The sequence below is a fragment of the Phallusia mammillata genome, chromosome 2 (assembly GCF_965637545.1).
Source record: "Phallusia mammillata chromosome 2, kaPhaMamm4.hap1.1, whole genome shotgun sequence".
Taxonomy (NCBI): domain Eukaryota; kingdom Metazoa; phylum Chordata; class Ascidiacea; order Phlebobranchia; family Ascidiidae; genus Phallusia; species Phallusia mammillata.
The window spans coordinates 10574261-10597180 of NC_137253.1; the positions used below are offsets into that span (position 1 = coordinate 10574261).

The 22920-nt window shown below is 37.2% G+C and overlaps 4 protein-coding genes across 5 annotated transcripts in view; 3 read left to right on the forward strand and 1 right to left on the reverse strand.

Moving 5' to 3' along the window:
• The window catches only part of LOC145212961 (uncharacterized), an 85704-nt gene extending 70983 nt beyond the window's left edge, over window positions 1–14721 (forward strand). Inside the window, exons 78-96 of the mRNA XM_080081208.1 lie at window positions 137–328; window positions 1086–1322; window positions 1492–1632; window positions 2277–2464; window positions 2834–3064; window positions 3881–4084; window positions 4423–4529; window positions 5330–5500; window positions 5841–5968; window positions 6032–6145; window positions 6666–7045; window positions 7754–7961; window positions 8439–8555; window positions 9115–9268; window positions 9572–9696; window positions 10724–10904; window positions 12105–12268; window positions 12770–12957; window positions 14325–14721. Of these exons, the coding sequence (XP_079937334.1) occupies window positions 137–328; window positions 1086–1322; window positions 1492–1632; window positions 2277–2464; window positions 2834–3064; window positions 3881–4084; window positions 4423–4529; window positions 5330–5500; window positions 5841–5968; window positions 6032–6145; window positions 6666–7045; window positions 7754–7961; window positions 8439–8555; window positions 9115–9268; window positions 9572–9696; window positions 10724–10904; window positions 12105–12268; window positions 12770–12957; window positions 14325–14642 (3548 nt within the window). The 3' untranslated portion in view covers window positions 14643–14721. The remainder of the gene's footprint in view (window positions 1–136; window positions 329–1085; window positions 1323–1491; window positions 1633–2276; window positions 2465–2833; window positions 3065–3880; window positions 4085–4422; window positions 4530–5329; window positions 5501–5840; window positions 5969–6031; window positions 6146–6665; window positions 7046–7753; window positions 7962–8438; window positions 8556–9114; window positions 9269–9571; window positions 9697–10723; window positions 10905–12104; window positions 12269–12769; window positions 12958–14324) is intronic.
• A 654-nt stretch (window positions 14722–15375) lies between these two features.
• Window positions 15376–19305, forward strand: LOC145213553 (alpha-ketoglutarate-dependent dioxygenase alkB homolog 4-like). Of its 2 annotated transcripts, XM_080081877.1 has the most exons (3): window positions 15391–15624; window positions 15688–16373; window positions 16505–19305. In XM_080081877.1, exons 1-3 carry the CDS (start codon window positions 15538–15540, stop codon window positions 16641–16643), a joined length of 912 nt encoding a protein of 303 aa, XP_079938003.1. In that variant the 5' UTR covers window positions 15391–15537; the 3' UTR covers window positions 16644–19305. The 2 variants fall into 2 exon arrangements, with proteins under 2 accessions (XP_079938002.1, XP_079938003.1); XM_080081876.1 differs by having other exon boundaries at window positions 15376–16373.
• LOC145213554 (serine/threonine/tyrosine-interacting-like protein 1) lies at window positions 16777–20000 on the reverse strand. Its single transcript, XM_080081878.1, has 7 exons — window positions 19623–20000; window positions 19142–19303; window positions 18738–18874; window positions 17973–18118; window positions 17556–17656; window positions 17337–17449; window positions 16777–16908 (listed from the first exon to the last, which is right to left on the reverse strand). The coding sequence occupies exons 1-7, from the start codon at window positions 19723–19725 to the stop codon at window positions 16777–16779; spliced, it is 894 nt and encodes a 297-aa protein (XP_079938004.1). The 5' UTR covers window positions 19726–20000.
• Window positions 20001–20284: 284 nt separating this feature from the next.
• Window positions 20285–22902, forward strand: LOC145213552 (malate dehydrogenase, mitochondrial-like). The gene is made up of 8 exons (XM_080081875.1): window positions 20285–20795; window positions 20867–21035; window positions 21108–21191; window positions 21348–21457; window positions 21519–21644; window positions 22004–22180; window positions 22396–22548; window positions 22620–22902. The coding sequence occupies exons 1-8, from the start codon at window positions 20709–20711 to the stop codon at window positions 22749–22751; spliced, it is 1038 nt and encodes a 345-aa protein (XP_079938001.1). The 5' UTR covers window positions 20285–20708; the 3' UTR covers window positions 22752–22902.
• Window positions 22903–22920: the final 18 nt, after the last annotated feature.

Sequence of the window (22920 nt, forward strand, 5' to 3'; positions counted from 1 at the left end):
AAAATCGCAATCAGTGATAAAAACTCAATGTCGGAAACCAACCCAAGTTGGCGGAAAAACCGCCACCCAGACATCACTGGTGTTCAGTTACAGATTGTTCGTAAACAATCCACTTAAAAGTGTTTGCTTGTTTCAGCATTTCATTGTCCGGCCGCACGTCAGATCCCCAACTGTCAACTCGTCGTCTCACCCACTGTACCCGAATATAACTCTTTCATCGACTATAAGTGCAACTATGGATTTTGGATTCGGGATCAGGTTTTCACTCAACGTGTTTTCTGTGACGAGAAAGGATTGTGGAATCCAGTTGTCGACTTTGAGTGCAAAAGTAAAGTTTTAAAGCCTATTTTAATTCATATCAGATTTTGTTTAGAATTATGACACAGACGAATCCGGTTAATCGCGTAACCATTTTATTCAGTTTTTTTTTTTACATTAACCGGATACAGAGATGCTCTATCCTTATATTTAAATTTTCACCTGTTCTTCCAATGCAACTTTTGCTTTCTCTCTTTTTACACAATTCATAGTACGCCTGACTTATTGAAGGCGTTATACCGAATCAAGTCGGGCTGCAAAGCATTCCCATAAGACAAGGCGTGGGTTAGAAAAATCTAGCCGGTGGTGGGATTCGAATTCAAGCCTATGCCTTGTCATATGGTAATGACTGGCAGACAGGCCTTGATTCGGTAAAACGCCTCCTTCAATAGGTCTTGTGTATTTTGATTTATAAATGAGTTTGTCGTGATCGCTGGTCTGCATTAAACGCTTCAGGACTAATCCCAGAACGTTTGTATATTTATCTTAGCTGATCAATGGTCGCACTGGTGATCCCCTACTACGAAGCTGTCATGTGCAACATACATGGCAGGTAACGTACGGTGATTGTGATCCAACTTTCGCCGGCTTCACCACTGAGCCTGTGTATAGCTAGAGCGCGAATACCAGAAATACTACTGTGGTGGGTTCGAATTCAACCGCAGGCTAAAATTTGTACAAAAGGCACCTTTCTAGATTATTTCAGTTGTTCACAATATCTGTTTTGTTCATAAAGTTTGCTCTAATTTTGAACTTTTCTTGTTTAGTTGTAAAGTGCGCACATCCATCGAAGAAACCAAATTCAGTTTTTAGCGCGGACAGTGGAATAAACTTAACCCATTATGATGTGGATCAAAAGATGACGTTCAAGTGCGACGATTTTTATTGGCTGTCAGTTCAGTACAACGTCACCGAATGGGCATTTTCAGGGCTTACCAGTGTTGGATTGAGATGTAATGTATCGGGATTGTGGCATCCCCACCCCGACTCATTTGCTTGTGGATGTAAGTAAAAATAGATTGTTTGAGAAGATACCTTAATGTTTATTTTTCAAGATGTGATAAAGATATTAAGGATGTTTAACCACGAGCTAGAAAACTCGATACATGACTGTGCCAATTTTGCTGCTCGCGGTGCTCGACCTACATGGTAAGCATTTCGTTGCGTTTTTAGCTTTGGAAGACGGGCCACTTCCCATCGGACAAGGAAGAGGTTTGAGTGCAGAAGGAGTGAAAGCTGCGGGATGGCTGAAAAATGAAGAACTCTTGTGGGAAGGGTTTCGGAAACATACATATCTCCAAGCAACACCGACTGGTTAGATTCATTTTCTATGTACCTATGTTAAAAACTGATACTTGAAACTGCAAAACAAAATTACTATACCCATCTAGCTTTTCAGATTTATATGGTTGAAACTAGAAATTGCTAAGAAATGTAGACTATATACACTGCTGCTGCTTGCAGATGTATTTTTGTGCAAGTTTTAAAGTCGTAATCGCACAATCTCCTTTGTTGGACAAACACCCAATATTTCTTTAAGCTCGCGAGATAAAAAAAAAAAAACAAGGCAAAAGGGAAAACTAACTCAAACACACAACTTAAGATAAATTACGCAACACACTTTTTTATTTTGCTTGAACATTTGCCAGTTAAAATTCACAACTGTTTTTCCTGAGCAAGAAACTAAAACAGCATTGCTCCGACTTAAAGATATCTGATGGTTGGCGAATTGATTTCGGGGATAAAAGTGAAATGATTTGTGTGTGTGTTTTTATTATCTTTAAACAAACAAAAGTAGCAAGGTTTTTTGGACATTTGCTGAAATAACAACGTCATTTTCCACGACACAAAGTTGCTTTGAAATCAATAATATAAGTTATGCTTGTCGACCGGTTTGGTCATTTTTTAAAAAGGTTTAACAAACAAGTTTTTTAACTAAAATCGAAAATTACTTTCAGGACAACGAAAGTTGATAAACGGGAGGACATTACCCGAATCGATCATTCGAACCGGTTCCCCTTCAGCACCGGGAAGTTCTGTGGATTTTGCGTGGGACGGAGACGAACAGACGAGTTGGCGAGTCAACAAAACCGAAAAGAGAATTTACTCGATGTCGCTATATCTCGGCGATCATTATCGTGTTGATGTAAGTAAAGCAAGCAAACCTAATTAGTTATGGTCAAGGTAGATCAATTTGTCGTTGTTAAACGGTTTCGTGGAACAGAGTTAGTTGTTCTGTCAAATTTTCTACACTAAATAATTTTAATCCACCGTTTGAAAAGCGTTTTAAAGAAATGTGTTTTAGGCCAAAATGCTTGTTGTGCATTCTTACTTCAATCGTACTCACAAAAATATATGGTCCACGATATTATTTTTGCGGGGTCGGTAGTCCATAGCCTAAAACGAGTTGAAAACTGCTGCAATAGACAAACCTATGGCATTGTTAAGAGACGCTTGCTGTGAAAGATGTTAGCCAACTTTGAATGCCACCTTTCAAAAACCCAATTGTTATCAGGGTATGGAAATTTATACGGGGACTGGAAACAAAGATGAAATTCTGGAAATGGTTGTTGATTTTTCGGCTGACGGGAAGCGCTTCGATAAAACTGTCGGTCTTTCATTTATGGAAGTCGCATCACGATCTGGTGTGATGACAAATCCAGGTGTTCAAATGGAATCAATTCGTGTAGCTCAAGGCCAAAAGTGGAAAATTTCTGGGTTTTCGGAATTCGCCAAGTTTGCTCATGTAATGCTTATAAATGACCTTCGTTTCTGTTAAAACCATAAGTAATTTTATTAGGGATTGACCTAAACTGCAAATGTTCTGTTTGGTTGAACAACGAGCATCTCACGTGAGTGTTTGGTGCTTGGCCAAACACGCTCGGTGCATTGTGGCATAAAAAACATTCCAATTTCATGCTAATTTTGTAGCTTTCCAAGGCCCCTTACGTCACCAGCGACGTACTAAGCAGTTCAGCCGAGCCGAGCCGAGCCGAGCCAGAACCCGAGTACTCGGTACCGAGCATCGCAGTTTTTAATGCTCGGTGCTCGGCCGAGTAGGTGCACAAACTGACCTGAGCGTTAAATTTGCATATTCATGCCTTGCTAACATATGTAACTAGTGTTCTAAAGGCATGTCTATGAACAAAAACGAATGATTTTTTAAATGTATTCGATGGTGGAAAAACGCGCACTTCAGCTTAATATAACACCGCCACTGACGTAAGAGGCCTTGTAGAGCTAAAACGTAGAAAGGGGCTTTTTTGTGACGTCATAATGCACCGAGCGTGCTCGGCCGAGCACCGAGCATTAAAGTGAGATGCTCGGTGCTCGACCAAACAGAACATTTGCAGTTTTGGCACATCCCTACTGGGGACCCTCTATTTTAGGAGTTTTTTCTTGGTCAACTTAATTCAAAACAGCAAAACCGACTCATAATGAAATATACGATGACCCAATGATGTATTTTTTTTCTGAAAACAACCAAAAGTATAAAGCGACAGTCTTATCAAAGAGTAGCTTTATAAGGTCAAATTAAATACTGTTATTTTGTTTACTACAGATTGCAATTTTATCCACAAGGCACATTGATTACCCACCAGTTGTTCACGACTTCCAACTACTTGCCCAGCCCGTTAAGTGGGAAATAATTTATCCACCCGACTATCAGAGTGTTCCTATATTCCTTGGCACTTTGCTTCTACTATTCGTTGCGTGGGCATGCTATGCCTTCGTCAAGGACAGCAAGGACAAACAAACTATAATGGTACGAAATGCTAGCAAAAAAAACTTTTTAAACACATCAGGCGTATGTAGAAGATTAGGAAAAAGACGGAAAGTTTAAAAACCAAAATAGCAATTGGGCGTATGTTTGAGGCAAGTGTCAGTGTTAATGTATAACGGATAGTAGAACAACACAACGGCCACAACTCGTCCACCTTTTTTTTACAAACTTGTTTACTATGGTTGTTTTATGTGTTACGAAACCTATTTCTGTTCGAAGCTTTACATTTCTTGTCTAACAGTTAAACGTTGTAGTAACGAGCCAATTTGGTTTGGACCAAAAGTAAAGCAGACCATAAAAGTCGCATTTGTTGATTGCAGTTCGGTTTAAATGAAACGTTTATGGACAAACTCACAACGCAAGAGGATTTCTTTATGATTAAATTTAGAGGAAAGGAGCTTGGGAGAGTGAAGCAAATTGTTTGCAGGTAGAGATTTGTTTGATATGATTGATTTTTTTTATTTGGTATGTTATACGAAAATGGTGGTCAGTTCGATAAAAGCATAACATCCAGATACCTTGTAATTCACAAAGTTTTGATTTAGCTCCATTAATACCAATAGAAATTATTGAAACGATTGGAATGAGTTCATTGACTACGTTTTTCTTTGCTTACTACACCTAACTATCCGACCTAGTTTGGATATAGGGCAGTGGTTCCTAACCTGGGCTCGATCGAACCCCAGGAGTTCGCCAACGTCAAAACAGGGGTTCGACGTAGGACCTTTCAAGTACAAACGTGCAGCAAACGTGCTCGTCACCTGACCTTTCGTAATTCTGCACTGTTGTCGAATATATAGTGAATAATTTGATTCGGTGCTTTCTTTGTTTGATTTGAGCACAATGCCTTTTTCTGGTTTCACGCCCTGTAAACTCATTTTGGTGTCGCTAGTTAACAAATCACCGGAAGTAATTGCTTTGTTTGGTTTATAATTGTAACTCTGTTTGCAAAATATTTTAGGAATGCTGGTTTTGCATTAGTAAATGAAATATCAAACTATTAATTGGGGTTCGACAAAAGCATGAAAAGTATCGTTGGGGTTCGGCGTGATAAGAAGGTTAAGAAACACTGATATAGGAGGTTTATTTAGACGTAAATTTGGATTTAGACTACCAATTCTACGCCCACACATTTTGAGCTATTTGTTCCGAAAATACTTTGGTTTAAACTGTTGGTTGTTCTGTGTTTAAAATATCATGGTTGGCTGATTACTTCACGTTTTGTAGATGTGTAGGTGTGGAATCGAAGTCTCCAATCTTTGTGATGTCAATTGATCTAAAGAATTCCCGAATAAAAGCGGAGAATGCGATTCTCATTGTTCCTCCCAGTGGTAAAGGCTTCACCAAACTTTGTCTCGGCTGTATTACACAAAATGACGAAGACTTTGACCAGTCCGTGTAAGTATTTCAACGTCCTCTAGACCAGAAAACTGCAAACTAACACTTTAAAATCAACGATTTTTACCTGTTACAAACCAATGTGTTACTCTCTCAGCTTTACGAACTCTTTTATGTCATACATAAACCACACACTCAATATATTTGGGTACAACCACTTTACGGTTAATTGCTTACTGGGCAATCACACAATCCGTTTAATTGCATTTGCAAAGGGGTCGAGGCAAGGTAGCCTTTCACTTTTTCCGCTAATGTTTAAATTTACTGTACTTCAAACTTCTATACCGATATTCAAACTTCTATCATGAGACAAAGGATTGGGCAGATGATTTGTTTACAGGAAAATGATGGTAAAAGCTGGTCCGTTTGAGGCTACAGATCCTGTAACTGGAAGATTGACCTGGAGTTTCGCGAAAACCGTGAACTTTGAACCCAACAAGGTCAACTACATTTCTGTGGCCGATAGCGGTAACACCAGTGATTTCGGGTAAAGTTTAAAAAATTAAGTAATTTTGACCACTGTTTTTTTAGCTCACTCAAAGAAAAGTCGCACCACCTTGCTTCAAGTTGCTTTGTTTAATCCAATCTTGAGTTTCTTATTTAAGCTTTGCACAAACCATTTGATTTTTGCCACCATTTTTAAAGGTAGGAAATTTGTAGTGATTATGGGTTTAGGCTAAATGAGATTTTTTTTTCATGTGTAATTTATATTTTTGTGTATATTATAACAACCACGACAAAACCATAACTCAAATTTTATGTCCACTTCAATGTCTTGTGTCTTAGTGAAAAAGTATTATTTTGGTGTACCGTTTTCAGTGTAATAAGCGCTGTTGTCATATTAGGGATAATCTTCTTTTGCGGCTGAGACCTTTTATTACTGTAAGCTAACGAAACCTATGGTGATAAGTGTTACTTTGTCACGTACCAAGGAATATTAGGGAATTTTTGCGTTAAAATTTACTATGCCATTTGAGGTAATTACATTGCAATCATTTTCTTCATGGTATTGGTATCGTACATTTTCACAACAATGCAGATACAGTACAGGCTTTTCAATAGCACACGATCGTTGCAATGGTGTTAGGTTTAGGTACATTAAAGAAACCTGAACTATAATTACCTTGCAATGAAGTTATTATGAACCCTATGCTTATCATTACAGACTTCATCACCAAAACTTCGCGTCTGGATGGAGTAATGATAACCTCGTTCGGTTGCTTCTCGGCTCTTTCCGTCTCCACAGTTTTATCGAGTCAACACGACATTTTATCCGCGTTACATTTTTACGGAATAGGATGTATTTCTTCATTGCTCGTCCTTCCATTACTCCTTGCTTTGTCCCGATATTTAGCCTCACAAGCATTCAGGTTTCACACAACGCAAGATCTTGGCGAAGAATTGGATAAGGGTGAAGATAAGTCGTCACTGCAAGTTCCTGAAAGTGGCGATTTTGCATCAGATTTTGATAATTTAGCGGAAAAACCAAGCTTGGCTTCGTTTGATAGAGGTGATGTTGGAGCAATGACTGTGTCCACTAAAAAGGCGAGTGATTAAAGTTGAGTTGGTTTAGCTATTAATCGTGATGTAAGTTATCACTAGAATACAAATTTGTGATTGCATTCAACGTTGTGACAGACTGCGCTGGTGTGAAATAACGTCGATTTTTGTTGTTGAAAATCACTCTTGATTAAAGATATGCTGTAGTCACTTTAATTGAGTTTTTTGTCAATACGAAAGTAGAATTCCAAAATGTTACAAAATATTGTTTTTTTTTTCTTCTGTGCTAAGTTAGCAAGGCATAGTGTCTTTTGAATTTTCTTTCAAAACTTTTATCGTGATAAAAGGGAAAATCTACTGACAAAGTACCTCACGACAGCCCCACATTTAGATAATTTCCTTTAGGTGGCTCAAAGACGAACGCCTATTTAAAACGAAATATCTCTAAAAAATGCCGACGATTAGGGCTATTTTGGTTGGGGTAGCGTATTATTATTTAAAATGCAATAAAATCAACTTTGAAACTTAGTTAACCTAAAAATTTTAAAAAAATTTTTCCCAACCTACCCCTATTTGGCTGCTAAATAAATAAATCAGCTCTTTACGCCACCTATCGAAATGTAGCTAAATGTGGGTCTGCCGTAGGATGGTGTTAGTACCTCTACCGATAAAAAGCTACAGGGGTGTAAGACTCCTGCTTACGAAACTTCTGTACGATCAAAATACCACTACTAATCTCAAGTCGTCACGTAGGGGCGCGAATTTCAAAAACTGGCCGATTCCATTCTCCATTCATCAGACCGTAGGCTTCAGGAGTTAATAGACGAATTGAGGGAACTGTACGACGTGGACGATCAGGAATCACGAATGTTTATTGCGGAGCCGATACCGAGCGTCACAGACACACAAGATTCGTGTTTGCTTCCTGCGAGATACCGAGTCCCACGTCTATGGAATTATGGTTGGGGCTAAATGTATATTTTGAAATAATATGGCTCGGCATCAAGCCAATACATTAGCTGCAGACAGAATGCACTATATTGCTAAGCATAACTTAAAATGTAGACAGGTCGCTTTTTGATAATGTGACGCATTACGAGTAAAAAAATGTTCATTCATTTTAATTTCGTTTATCTAATTGTACAGGAATATATTTTGGCAACTAATTACATAACATACACTAAAATGTACGTCGCACAAATTTAAAAACTTGACTGTTTTGTTTTGTCGTGTAAAGCGCGTAAACTATGCGCCAGTGCAGAAAGTGCGGATAAGCTGGGGGATGTACCCTTTCTGTAAATAACTCTTTGATTAAAAATAAACAAGGAAAAGTTTTTGCAAACTTAGCTCTGATCCGTCCTTATTATTGTTTTGCTTTATTTCGGAGGAAATTCGAGGTCTGCTAAAATCCCAATGCACAATTAGTATTTTTATATAGAAACGATTTCATTGCGAGATTTGAGAATAGCCCACAAGAAACGACTTCGCAAACTTCCACGAAGAACAAGATCATCTCCAGCCATTATGCAGTTCGCCAGGCTACCAAGATTTACAGGTTTGTATTTTGTATATCGGTGTGAAGTATTTTTCATAGTTTAACCGCATGTAGATAGATTAGGAATAAAATTATTACGATTGTGTCAATATATTGTGGGAATTTGACAGAACTGTTTGTATTTAATGAAAAATCTAGAAAGGTAGGCAACATAAATAGAACAATTCTTTTTTTTTACTCGATGGGTTGTACTTTGTGAGCAAGAAACTTAAGCGAAACTGCTCCTATCTATAGTAAATCATGGCGTGTTAAATTTAGCCAAAGTCCCCATCCCAAAAGCACAAAAATACGCAAACACAAAATAAAAAAATCGTGCCGAGATACAGAGAAGGTCGTGTTTGGGCTTTGGTTTGAATAAAACGGACTTGATTCGGGCTTCACCGCACAACTTCAAAGATTTTCAACACTTGCACACAAAAAAACGAATACACAAATAACGTTTTACACGAATAAAAATACATATAACGTTCCTGGATTAATAACGCCTGCTAAAAATATAAATAAAACAAAAGTGGCACGAATAAAGCAACAAATTGACATGTTTTCGTAAACTTTCAAGATACTTGGTCGAGTTCATCGTTACCTGACATCCATGACGTCCGCAGCCGATTTAGCTGCGCGAGCCTTTGGTCACGTGATGATCTGATAGAAGCGTGGCACAGAGTTCATACAAGTGTTTCCAGACCTATTGGAGAACTTTTCGGAGATTACAAGTCAGTGCACTAAAATATGAGTTTGAAATTGATAGATTTTACCATGTTTGTGTTTAAAAATACAAACGAATCCGGTTACTCGCATAACCAATTTACCATACTTAGTTGTGTAATTATAAAAAAATATGCGATTATAAAGACAATTCAATCGCATAAACAATTTACCAAGCTTTTTTATGCGATTAACTGGATTATGCATTTTACTGGACAATTTCTTACCAAATCTCAAATGTGAAATTTTGGATTTGCATTTTGTTAACTTTTTCCTCCCCTCCAAATTTTCTTGATTTATTTTTTGTACAGTTATCGATCTCCGTTTTTCTGGCACGATCCGACTTACAGACGAATTCCATCTAACATCGAGTTTCACAGAGCCGACAGACGATCGCTGCCCGAATGGGGGCAAAAAGCTGTCGAAATTACATCAGGTGAAAAACAATGCAAATTACACAGTTTGTCTTTATTTACCCAACTGACTGGATTTCAGCTACGGCTCCACACTCAAAGAGAGTTAGTGTTCAAAGAGTTTTAGTGTTTTTTCTCTTTTAAACCAGTTTATATGTACACGTATGGGTGAGTCTTGTCAAAGTTTAAGCTCGGAGCTCTATGCAACCTTAATCCGCCCTTAGAACAATACTTTATATGTAGGCATTATGTCTTGAAACAGTAGCAGTTGTTAACATATAAAGAAGATGAAAAGTTTTGACCAGCAGTTTGCGAAGCGAATTTAGCAGGTTCATTGAGCGTTTAAAGTTTTATTACACTCTTATTTGATATCAAATAGTGCGAACTAGGGATGTGCCAAAACTGCAAATGTTCTGTTTGGTCGAGCACCGAGCATCTCACTTTAATGCTCGGTGCTCGGCCGAGCACGCTCGGTGCATTATGACGTCACAAAAAATCCCCTTTCTACGTTTTAGCTCTACAAGGTCTCTTACGTCACCGGCAGTGTTTCATTGAGCTGTACATGCCCATAAAGAGCGCGTTTTTCCACCATCTAATACATTTGAAAAATCATTCGTTTTTTTCTTGGATACCCTTTAGAACACTAGTTACGTATGTTAGCAGGGCATGAATATGCAAATTTAAGGTTCGGGTCAGTTTGTACAACTGCTCGGCCGAGCACCGAGCATCAAAAACAGCGATGCTCGGTACCGAGTACTCGGGTTCTGGCTCGGCTCGGCTCGGCCCATCCCTAGTGCGAACGCAAGGGCGTAAAATGTTTATAAGTTTGCGTGTGGTGGTTTTGCTGAAATCCCGAGATTCGAACCTATTGCTTTCAAAATTTAAGGGGAAAAACAGCTTATCATTTATTTTTTACTCAGTATCGAAATCGTAGGATTTTTCAATTTAGTCTCGAAATTACAACTCTATCCACAGATCGAACGCAATTTTTCCAATATTGTACTTATTTTCACGCAAACTACTGATTTAGACTAATGTGTGGTATTTTAGCAGCCCCACCCGCAGAGGTAGATGATTCAACAACTACTCCTTCGATAATGACGACCAGCGAAAGTTCGCTCCGATTGTTTGACAGAGTAGATCGTGACACACACACTACCACCGGCTCCGATACCTCATCAGAAGTGGATTTAAAACAGATTCCTAGTTTTTTCGGAAGATTGAAAATGAGGTTTGAATGAATTCACCTTTGATCAATACTTTGATAGTACACAGTGGCTTTAAGAAAAATCTAAACATCACTGCAAATTGGGTCGCCGACTTTTTTGACTGCACATGTGGATTGGTGTCGTAATTGAGTTGAGTTTATTTCGCTTGGTGAAAGACAACATAGTAACACAATTGCACTAAAACAATCACCAAGCCGGAAATGGCTATACGCAACGTTAAAACGTTATGGAGCGCTAAAAAGTGTCGGGCACAATTAGTGGATAGTGGTACAACGCGTTGCACTGTATAGATTTTCAGCTCACAATTTTGGACTTGTTTGTCAGCTCAAAAATAAACTATATCGAACTCGTTTTTCCCTGACATAAGTGGTTAGTTCAAAAAGATATTTGTGCACATTTGTGGCATCGAACAGAATTGGTCGAGACATAGCTTTTCTGTCTGTTACTCTCAACAAACTGGAGTGCCTTTGATGGATACACTAGCCCAGTGGATTTAACGTAGGCGCCAGCTAGAAAAGGGGTCAAAAAATAAATAACAAAAACACCATTTTAATGAGAACGATGTGTGACCGTCACAATACACCCAGCGTGATCGACCGGGCACCAAGCGTTAAAGTAAGATGCTCGCTGCTCGACCAAACAGAACAATTGCAGTTTTGGCCCATCACTGGTACCAAGTTAAAAGCAATGAGCACTGTCTGCAGTGGTATCATGTTGATAAACGATTAACATGTTATTATTTTAGGTGCTAAAATATAGATTAAAGATTCAGCTCTAATTATCGCATTGATCGGAAATCTGATTAACCGGAATATTTGTTTAAACGAAATATTTGATTAAACGGAGTTTTCGATTATCCAGAATATTCCATGAAACGGAATATTCGTTTAAACTGAAAATTTGATTATCCGGAATGTTCAATTAAACGAAATATTCAATTAAGCGGAGTTTTGTTTTTTTGAATTGTATTTGAAATTTTAAGGTAGGCGTTTATTAATTACGTAGACGTAAAAGGGGTGGTACAGGAAAAAGGTTGAGAATTACTGCACCAGCCAATACAGCCCATGTCTTTTCATCAGCTGCACTGATGAGACCTTATAGGTCGAAACAGCGTGCACTGTCTGCAGCTACTTACCATCTGTATTAGCTTGATGCTTTCATACAGACAAGAAGTTTCGTTGTCTTATTTTTCATGGTTTTAGGCATTTTCGGTTTTCTCAAACTCCTGATGTGAGTGAAGCTTCTTCCTCTAGCCGATTTCAAACCACCGTCGAATCTACAACAGATGCAACGGAAGAAACTTCAGAATACGAAGATCAAACACAAATCAGCTTCTGTCCAATGCCTTCATCTGGTCAAAAACTAAGTAGGTTGTGTGAAACGTTTTTATTACCAAATGGCCAAGTTTTTGCCTCTAATTCAAACTAGCACGAAAGTATTTACGAATTATTTTGGTTAAGTGATTTTTCAGTTGTTATTTTCTGGGTGAAAATACTTATAAATATAAATACAACGATGTAAAATAAAACGTAGACGCCTTTAAAAACAATCAATTCTCATTACCAGCTAAATAGTGCATAAGCAAAACACGCGTTTATATTTTCAAAACAAAAAGTGGAAAAATAACTCTGTTTTTTTTATTGTATTTTTCGACAATCGGGCGGCAGTCCGAGAACTGAAAATTGCCCTTTGTCGTTCACGGGATTCGAACCCAGGATACTCCCGGGGACTCTGTTTTGTTTCGTTAAAAACGACCGGTCAACATTTACAAATCCAAATCTTAGGTGTTTCCTACTATTTTTGTAACATCTCTAATTTAGAGTTAAAAAGCGTCCCAAAAGGTAGCAAAACACGTTTTGCTTTGCAGCTTCGCGATCGAGGCATAGTGACGAAGAAAGTTTAACTGCTACGGAAATCGACACCACAGCAGAAGTGATCAAGTCGCGAGTATCTTTTCACAGCAGTGTACCACCAATCGAGCGTGCTCCATCTTTGCACAAGATTCCTGGATCAGAAGAAATTCTTGTAGCAACTCCTGCTGCTGTATTATACACGGTTAGAAATGTTTTGTTGTTCATGCGAATTATGCGAATTATGCGATCACATTTAACCTTGCTTCCATTTCAAACTAAGTTTTAACCGATGTCCTTTCATTTGAGGAGCGACTAAAAATAGTGTGCCGTGATTGCTGGTCTACATTAACGCTTAATAGCTGATCCCAGAAATTTATGTTCATCTTAAATACTTAGTAACCGGTTGGTTCGGTATAACGCCTTCAATACTATGATCTGTCTATCACAGTGCTCCGCAACCGGTGTGCCGCAAGACGATGCTGGGTGTGCCGCCGCAAAACCGTAACTTTTTGTTTTAAAATTGTTTTTGTGTATTTTAACATTCTAGTAAACGATACAGTTCACAACACCAAACTAAAGCTACACTATCCATTGGTGTTTTATTACGTCATAATATACTTTACATTCGTGTTTTATTACGTCATAATGGCTTAATCGGCCCGGTGTGGACCCAAGAGGGTTTTTGTGCCGCCCGCGAACTAACTTTTAAATTTTAGGTGTTTACCTCAGGTGGAATACCCTGTCAGACCACTGATTTTAAGAAACAATTATTCTTTATTAGTAATGGCTAGAAATAAATGCGACGTTTTAATCGTATGATGGAAATAGTTCCTCCTGGTGAAATCAGCAATTCCAATTGTTGCGTCAAATTTTTCAATTGTTTCGGCATTGTATGCCATTGTTTTCGACATAGAAGTTTACTGCACTTGGTATTTTTACTTTGCTACACCGTCTATCTGTTTCTTGTTTATTGCATTGCAAATGTTTTATGCACATTATATGGCATAAACGCACAACATTTTCAAGGACATAATATTTTTGTTCATATTACTTTTACAAAAAAAGTTCCAATAGTACGGCCCTTTACCAACGTAAAAAATGTTTTTGGCCCTCAAAGAAGTTTAAGACCCCTAGATTAATGCGTTTTTAGGCTTTCAAAAATTCAAATCGCATTTTTTGGTTCGGTGTGCCGCCGAACATTTAACTCATGTATGGTGTGACGTGTGCGAAAAAAGGTTGCGGAGCACTGGTCTATCAGGAAGTAGGTCGATTCGTCTTGGTAGGTTCCGTGAGATAGAAAATCAGTTGGCATGCCAGGAAATCCATTTCGTGTAACCTTATCATGCTTGCTAACCCCTACATTAACTTTTTTACATTCATGCAAGTTCCCAGAGTTCACCAATAATCCTGTGGGCAAAAAAAAAAGTACGCAAATATCCCGATAAACCTCAAAATGTTTAATTTTATTCAATAACTGCTGTAGCAAAAACTACGACTACATACCAAATGTAAGTTAAAGAGAATATTGATTTGCATAACCAAGCAATTAATACATAACACCCGTTGCAGGTACCCATTGCTCGAAAGTTATTTGTTGCTGCGGTTTGGTTGGGCACGTTGCTTTGCATGGCAGTCTCCGCATTGTTTGGGCTGACAACTGTTGACAAATCCATGGACGTCGTTTTATCTTGTGCTGTCACCGCTGGTGTTTATACCACACTTGTTCTGGTTTTGGAATGCGTTATAAGGGCATTCATTTTCCACCAAGGCAACTTTTTGAGTCTCGCAGCAGCCTTTTTACAAAACGAAGACAATCGTTCGTCAGAAGGATCAAACAGTGGTGAAGAATTTCAAGCAAGCGAAATCGAAATTCCAACATTTGAATAAAGTTTATTTTTGTGCAGTTTGTTTGTTTTGCCCGTAATGTTTTTGTTGCTTGTTTGAATACATCGTGGTTGATGCAATAGTTTTGTTCTAGTTAGGTGGACGAAAGGTAGGCCTACATCCAAACAAAACAGCAAGTTTTGCAAGGGATGGGCCAAAACTGCAATTGTTCTGTTTTGTCGAGCACCGAGCATCTCACGTTAACGGTCGTGGCATTGTCACGTCATAAACATTCCCTATTCCACGCTAGTTTTGTAACTTTCCAAGGACCCTTACGTCACCTGCGGAGTATGTACAGGCCCCAGAAGTACGCATTTTTAAAAAGTCATTTTTGTTCTTAGATACCCTTTCGAACACTAGCAGTGTATAAATATGCAAATTTAATGCTCGGGTCAATTTGTGCAACTGTTGGCCGAGCATCAAAAACAGCGATGCTCGGTGCCGAGTACTCTGGTTCTGATGTTCTTATTTCCGTTGTCAACTGTCTGCAAGTCCGTTGAATAATTCTTTCCTCTGTTCAGTTGGTAACTTCAAATTAGTTCTAACCAATATTTCACAGGGTCAAAGTGAAGTTTCTCGCAGGAAAACACGAGTGCCCAAGACAGGATTTGAAACCAGAACCTTGTGAACACAAGATAGTTGCACGCTATACAACCATTTTTGATGGTATTGCTTCAAGATCCCGAAGTGTTGGACCACTTCCTCTTCAACCTTTTGTTTTGCATTGAGTTTAAAAAATAAAAGATACAGGCAAATAAAGATAGAAAGCGACGATAGTAATCACGCACTGATGTGTGACGTGTCTAGCCATGCGTATCGTCAGCTGTAATTTTTTCAATCAAAATACTATTTTAGTCGGTCGTTCAGTCATTAATATAACGTCTTAACACCTCAAAGAATGGAAAATTTGAGCTCATGTGGCTGTAAAGGCTGTCGGACGTGTTTACTTTGTGAGACAGAAACTAATAACGGAACGACAAATTCGGTAAGAAACTGCAGTCTTTCTGAATCTGACACTTTTGTCTTACATTTCTACATTGAATTTCAGAATCATCAAACATTTTTCTACTCTCCATTCTTGAAGAAAGCTTTGCACCTTATAAAGGACCATGATCAAGAAATTATGGCGGTGAATTTCCCAGGGGTAACAGTTTTGGAAAACTTTATTTCTGAGGATGTGGAAAACATGTTGGCGACCTGTATTGATTCCTCACCATGGAAACAATCTCAGTCTGGTCGAAGAAAGCAAGATTATGGACCCAAAGTTAATTTTAAGAAGCAAAAGATAAATGATAGATGCTTCAACGGCCTGCCTAGCTACATTCAAGAAGTTGTAAACAAATTGAAAAGCATAGAAGAGCTTTCTGATTTTCAAACTGTTGAACAATGCAATCTTGAATATGATTCTACTAGAGGTTCTTCTATAGATCCACATTTTGATGATGATTGGTTGTGGGGTGAAAGGCTGGTTACCCTTAATTTATTGTCAGATACATGGTTAACCATGTCCCTATCCAGCAAAGAGACTGTTCCAGTACAAATGACTCAATTGTGTGATCTAGGGGGTCTGGAAAGATATATACAGACTGAGTTACAAGCAGATGAATGCAGCAATGACAATAAATCGCCGTGTTTAACCTATCATGATTTAATAGTGAAAATCCCCCTACTAAGAAGGTCTTTGGTTATTCTCAGCGGAGAAGCAAGATATAAATGGAAACATTCCATTCAAAGGTACTGTCTTCATTAATATAATGTTTGTTTAAAAAATGCTAACCAATTACTACAGGAAGTTTCAACAAACTGTATTTTTGTATGTTGTGATTTATATTATTAAGAATGTTATATACTTTATTGCTTTTTAGGAAAGATATTCATGGAAGAAGACTGTGCTGCACATTTCGAGAACTTTCCACCCAGTTTTTGGGAGAAAATGACTTGCATGAAACTGGAAGTAAACTTTTAAAAATTGCTTCATCATTTCAAGGTGAAGTAGTGCTTTAACTTTTAAACCTGACTTTTTCTACGTTTTTATAATTGGTTTTATCTGTTATAAAAGGTTTATTTGAAATCAACAATGCTCATATACTTTTTTGCACAGTAGCAGTTTGTCTGAAATTATGAAACAAGAATGTTTTCAATAGTTTGGATCTTCAATGTCTGTTATTTGTTTTCCCAAATGCTTTTCTTCAAATTTTGCCAGTTGCTTTACAAGTCCTCTGTTTGGCCGAATCATGAATTTGCAAGATCTCATGTGTCTCCAAGCATCCTGTTAAAACACACACTTATTGTTAGCACCACATGCATTACGTACATTCCAAACCAAAAACATTTAGCACATTCTTATATCTTTAAATTTAGTCAGCTTATCTTCAGTAAACATAACATGTATTTCTGGTACAACAAGTTCTAATAAGCAACTTGGTTTTATTCTTTGCACCATTACACCTATTTACTGGTAAGGGCTTTTGAATTTTAAATTTGTAATAGATTTTAAATTCAGCAAACTACTATGGAATAGAGTGAATTTTAGTATACCGAGTATGGTACATCACATAGAGTTGTAAATAACTATGTGTTAATCATATTGAACATATTTGTCATTTTAACTTTGGGGTTTAGTTTGGTGGCCTTGTGTAATTTGGATTGCTATATATTTCCCTTGAAGTAAAAGGCATTTGTCCATAAAATGCTTACCCGCATTGGCCATTTGTAGTAGGACATAAGATACAGGATACAGGCTGCTGCACTTCGGCTGATTCCATTGCTAGACCATACTAGGATTGTTCTTAGTTCATTCCTGTTTGTATCTGTATGCGAATGGTGAAGATTTTGTATTTTAACACTTGAGAAGATTTGTAGGTAAAAGCATTATTCACATGATTTGGTTCAATGTTCGTTTTTTTTGTGCCTCACCTATAAAACTGACAATTTTGTCGATATAACTCGTAAAGTCTGCATCGTCAGTGTCATCAATAGGAACATGCAAATAGGTATCTGTGTTGGATTCAGAAAAACTGTAAAAAAAATATTTCCAATTAGTACTCTATTTGTAGAGCTTGACACCATGTTTGTTGAAATGCAAACAAACTAATTTGCTGTTAACTATAGTGTTAAAACTAGCACATGTAAAATGCCTAAACCTAATTTTCAAGATTTCAAAAGCACTCAAAATTTAGTGGAAAGTTTTGTTGTACTGCTGTTACACACAAATGAATGGTTCATCTTTTTATTTGTACCTGGGATAAATCAGAAACAAAAATATTTCCCTAATTGTTGGATGGTGTTAGGTTTGCATCAGGCAGGTTATTGAATAAAAAACCTATGACTTACAACATGTCTTTTTCATGGGAGAGATTGATGTGTGCTCTTATCTTGAGTTCCTTGTGGATAAATTTGTCGTGGGCCTGTTTGCTTGATCCAATGTACATAATGCCAGGCAAAACTTCACAAGGAAAGGTTTGAATACTGTCATATTCCTATAAAATATAAAGCCTTGATAAGGCGTTACATCGTATGCTTGTCCAGTGTTTTTATCCAGGGGTATAGTTTAGCAATCCAATGAAACTGATGACCTGCTTTCCGAAAACTAGTTTTTTCACACAAAATAGATTAGTTTGACTTTAGACAGAAAGAAAGATCTGAGCTTTCTAGTTATTTTAGTTTTTACACAACTGGTTAATCTGCAATACCACACTGACATTTTACAGCTGCGATTTCTCGAGTCAAATAGTTTCTGCACAGTAAAGCATCAAAGTATATTTTTTTCATAAAATGACCAGAACAAGTTGAAATGAAATTGTGGTCCTATTGTATTGGCTAGGATCAAAATACTAGAACAAAACCCTTAGCAAATTTTAAGATGGTTTCTTTGATATTCCTCATAAAAAATTTACTATTTATTGCTGATACATATATTACTTTTTTACTGTTTATCAAAAGCCTTTGTGACCCCCAGTAAAATGGCAAATGACCCCAAATCCACAGGTTTAAAACTACTGTGCTAGTCCAACTCAATATTTGAAATTTTGGTCCATGTTTCAGAAATTCTATGAAATCAACCACATATGAAACACAATAAATTTAAAAACTGCTTACTTGAGGCATGTAAAGTATTTTCTGTGTCCTCAGAAAAGGATACATTGCAGAGAAGTCTTCATAGCCTCCTCTTAGTATTTTGACTGGATTTTTGCTTCCACTATTTGCCATTACTGAGGCACAGTAGACAGCAGAATCTAGAACAGAGTTCAATACATTTGAAGATTATTTATATTATAAATACTCAACTCAATACATGTACAACCCTGCACAATTCATCGAAAATTAATAAATTGTTTTTCAAAAGATATGATCTAGTTTATTTCTTGTTCTGTGGAGGACAAGGACACTAAGCATTGTTTTTGATGGATGTTATATGATCTGAATTCAATGCATATTAGCACAATGGGTATCCTGAAATCGAAAAAAAAGTAACTCCTCTTATCTTATTTTTCATTACTCACTTTTTTCCCTCAATGACCGGCAGTTGCTGTCATAAACAATGACATGAGTTTTGCATTCCAACTCAGCATCATATGGAACTTTGTAATTCCCATCTTCATCCAATGGTGCTCTCTTTGCTGTTACAACATGGCTCTCGTCGTATTCTGCCTTGTTTCGAGCATCTGTTGTAAAATTCTATAAATGTTTTTTTATATGGTTCAGTTGTAAATTAAAATAAACATTAGTTGTTGGCTGTATAGTTGCCTTACAATAGCAAGGTGGATATATTATAGTTAAACTGTACTGCAAAATAATGAAGCTGAAGTTGCACAATAATCCCAACAACATGATTGTTTTAGGACTAAAACATATACCAAAACCGTAGGTTACAAGGCAAACTTTTGGTGTTGAAAAAGTTATAGATTCTAAGGTTAAACGGACAAAAACAAATACGGACAAACATAAACTATGACAACCCAATGTAGTTGTACCAAGGTTTACCTAAAAGAAGCAGAAAGTTTTGGTCACTTAAACAAGGATAAACCGTTTGTTGATTCAATATATTATACAGTTCCGTTGGTTCAATTAGCACAATTTTAGCCATGTTTCCTGAATCGCCGCCTATTTTGTTTCAAGATCCAAGAGTACTCAGATATGAAAACAGCTGGAAATAAGAGACAGCGCTCAGGGTCCATAGTAACTTGTATGGTTTCTGTGTGATGAATGTGTGCATTGTGCAAAAGTTTTCTGCAGCATGCATCAGACATCACAAATTTAGTAGAAAATCCTTTCTTTTAACTTGTGTGTCCTAACAATCAGTCATTATTCTCCAGACATCTCTTTCGTGTAACTTGTGGTTGCAGCGCCAACAAAAATTTATGTTAAGCCAGGTGCTACAAAATAAATTCAATAGTGTTTATTACATAGTTTACACAAATGTTGTATCAATAATGAGGTAATCATAGTGTACTCATGTGTCATAATTATACTATAGTTGACCTAGAAGAGCGGGATTTACGATTTATGTGTGACTGTGTGTGCATAAAATAGAAAAACAAATAATTTTTGGATACCATGACAACCACAGTTTTATTTCGTTTTTTGCAATTTCTGTGAGCATAATAGAACCAAAGTCCATATTTGTAAAAAAAAAAACAGAGCTCATAAATTGTATTGGCTCTGAGAAAACTGGAAAAATTTAGCACCCCGACGAAAGTAAAAAATTACAAAAATGCCGCCTTAAGAAAACACGTAATGCAGATCGGCGTGATCAGCACAAAATTGACCTTGATGAAATTTACGAAGACAGAAGTGCTGGTGAAGAGTTTCTTGTCGTATTTTTTGTAGCTAGCATTAATATGGGTTTAAAATGAGTGGTATACTTAACGCAGTGATGTTTTGTTATATTTTCACGTTGTGATTTGTCGAATAATAGTTGGAAAATTGACTGCCTGTTTACTTTCAATTCAATCTTATTTCGTATGATCTGCTGCAAACACATTTATTTTATTGTTTTTAAATCAACACAAACAGGGTTTGGACTTTAAACATTACCTAACTTTTCCTTTATCTAACTTATTGTCAAAAATGGCAAGTGTTGCAAAGCAATTTCTCCGCCCATCAACTGTGAACAATCTCACAAAGTTGGTGCGAAACTTTTCTGTTACTGGACAGGTAAATTGTGACCTTGTGATTTTTATAATGTGTTTTCCATTAGCCATTAAATAACATTTATGATTTTACAGAACAATTACAAGGTAGCAGTCCTGGGTGCTTCTGGTGGAATCGGTCAGCCCATGTCCCTTCTTCTTAAGCAAACACCAGCCATTAAACAGTTGGCATTGTATGATATCGCGCATACCCCAGGTGTTGCTGCAGATCTTAGTCACATTGACACTGCTGCCCAAGTTAGTGGTAAGTTGAATGCATCATGTAGCTTAATCAGCAAATGCGTTTCAGAAAATTTAAACAAAATCTTTATTATAGGTCACATTGGAGCTGAACAATTGGGAGATTGTCTAACTGGCAGTGATGTGGTTGTTATTCCTGCTGGAGTACCTAGAAAACCAGGTATAATATTTAAAATCTCCAAGACCTTAAGATTTTGCAAGCAATAGATGTATAATGATATTGTTACCAGTTGCTAGGGTCTACCTTCTAATGTCGTCAGAAAGTTACAGAATATGTATTAAAGCAAAAGCATTTTATCCTTTTTACTTTTTCTAGGTATGACAAGAGATGATTTGTTCAACACCAATGCCAGCATTGTTGCAGACTTGTCTAAAGCTTGTGCCAAATACTGCCCAACTGCCTTTATTTGCATCATTTCCAACCCTGTAGGTCCTACATCTTGTTAGACACCTCTTTGTGTTTTAACTTGTAAACTTTGTATTGCAGGTGAACTCCACTGTTCCAATTTGTTGTGAAATCTACAAAAAGAGTGGTGTATCTGACACAAGCAAAATCTTTGGCGTCACTACTCTGGATGTTGTCCGATCCAATGCTTTTATTGCTGAAGCTAAAGTGGGTTTTCAGTGTTTTAAATGACATACCGTTTAACATATAGATCAGTGGTTCTCAATGTGTGTTGCAGAGCAGGTGTTTAAAACTAGATTGGGGCACTGCATAAAATTTGGTGTAAATGTAACTACACAGCAAATTTGCTCATGTACTTCATTAAACAACCAACATAAGGATGATGTAGATAAATAGCGTGACCCATAAATAAATATATGTCAAATGTTTTGTTAAAGCGGTGTTTTTCAAACACCTGGCTGCCAAGTGTACCAATTTGAAGCAGAACTAGATATAGTTGTTGTTCTCACATTTTTTTATTAAATGTTAAATTGTCCTTTTTATGATAAACATGTCTTCTCTTGCAGGGCTTTGATGTATCGAAAGTGAATGTTCCAGTTATTGGTGGACATGCTGGAATCACAATTATCCCAGTCATTTCTCAATGTTCACCGTCTTGCAGTTTTGAACAACCTGCCTTGGAGGCAATTACTGAAAGAATTCAAGATGCTGGAACTGAAGTTGTGAAGGCTAAAGCTGGCGCTGTATGTATAACATATTCTGTTATAATTCTGTATCCATGCACATGAATGTCAATTACACAAATGCTTTAAGGAGCCCTTGGGTGCATTGCTAAATGTGCCAAAAATAAGTTTGTTTGCTTATGTTTTTGATATTATCACTTTCTTTTAGCAGTTTTCTCAACAGACTCATGAGTTAATTCAAATTCTATCAATTGCTTTATGCTGCTTATTTCTAGGGATCTGCAACTCTGTCAATGGCATATGCTGGTGCACGATTTGCTGCATCTGCTTTGGATGCATTGTCTGGAAAAGATAATGTAGTGGAATGTGCCTTTATACAATCCAGCATAACTGCTGCAACATACTTTTCTACACCACTGCTGCTTGGAGTAAGTATAAAAATAATTTATTTGTTACAAATATTCTGTAATATTATGGTTACCAATAATGATTTGTGTAGCCCAATGGTGTCAAGAAGAACTTTGGTTTGGGCAACTTGAGTGATTACGAAAAGAAATTGGTGGATGCATGCGTACCAGAGTTGCAGAAATCTATCAAGAAGGGTGAAGAATTTGCTGCAAACTTCCACTAAAACTTCAAAATTTACCCAGTTCTTTTCAAGTTCCAACTTTCAATCAAGATATTTCCTAGGAAAATGTTCAGCCTTGTCCAGTATTGCAATACGGGATATAGCAGTTATTGTGTTCTTTGATTGTTCAAAAGCTAATAAATTTATCAAGTCGTTTGTTGGAAATTGAGCG